At 51.7% G+C, this 978-nt stretch overlaps 1 gene segment (V, D, J or C); it reads right to left on the bottom strand.

Annotated features, from left to right (window-relative positions):
• The window catches only part of LOC110391783, a gene marked incomplete at its 3' end in the record, with an annotated part of 6910 nt that extends 6222 nt beyond the window's left edge, over window positions 1-688 (bottom strand). Inside the window, 1 exon segment of the V gene segment in view lies at window positions 249-688. Within this exon segment, the coding sequence occupies window positions 249-459 (211 nt within the window).
• Window positions 689-978: the final 290 nt, after the last annotated feature.

Genomic DNA, 978 nt, shown 5'->3' with positions numbered 1-978 from the left:
AGAGAAGAGAAGAGAAGAGAAGAGAAGAGAAAAGCAGGAGACGGTCCTGAGGCCTGTCTTCTCCATCTTCCCTCCTCATTTCCAACACCAGCAGTATCTTGAGAGAACTGGTGCAAAGCCACAGCAGTCAGTCGACATTTGCCCAAGTTTTGTTGTTCCTCAGGAGCTGTTTGCCACAAAGACCTGGTGAGGCTGGTGAGGGCTTCCTGGGGAGAAGCTGGATGCCTTGATAAAAAGGCAGCACTTACCCAGCAGTTGTCCCAGGAAGGCAGTGAGGACGAGATAGGTGCGGTGCATGCTGAGACCGACCCTCCTGTTTGCTGAGTGAGAAAGAGTCAGAAAACCACCTGCCAGCCCCAAGATGACAGAGCCGCCGGAAATGACTCTGCTGGCGGGGCGGTCTGAGAGCAGAAAAGTCCTTGGCTTGGTGTAAGCACTGCTCAGCATCAACTGAAACATCGGTCTGTTATCAACATTGTTGTCACCCTAAATTTATATCGGTGAGCCATCCCAGCCAAGAATTTGATCATTCTCTCTTTCTCACTTGGAGCAGCTTCTGAAATCTCCTCACAAAGGCCTTCCTTATACACACACACACACACACCCTCTTCCTTTACCAAATCTTGCCACGTAAACCAAACACAGCAATCCTGACCATGTGTCCAAGGAAGGCACACACATGGACACAGACACAGGACACAGCTGCCCACACAGACTGCCTCAGGCAGGGCACTCACTGCCATTAGCAATACCCCCCTATAACACCACCATTTCTCTTATAGACCTTAAGCACTGAGCCAAGTCCTGTTCCTCCTCTCTGGCTAATCAGGATTGCAGTTCCCCAGGGGAAGCGCACACCTTCACCCGCTAGCATCACAAGCACTCCCACAGTCACACATCCCATCAGTGTTAGCACAGGCCCTCAGCACAACCAATACTCCTGCCTGGAGCCTGGCTTCTCTTACCCAGCAGGTGGGT

The sequence above is a fragment of the Numida meleagris genome, unplaced genomic scaffold (genome assembly GCF_002078875.1).
Source record: "Numida meleagris isolate 19003 breed g44 Domestic line unplaced genomic scaffold, NumMel1.0 unplaced_Scaffold505, whole genome shotgun sequence".
NCBI classification, from domain to species: domain Eukaryota; kingdom Metazoa; phylum Chordata; class Aves; order Galliformes; family Numididae; genus Numida; species Numida meleagris.
The sequence above is the reverse complement of the archived record's forward strand: the minus strand, read 5'-3'. Positions and strand labels throughout refer to the sequence as shown.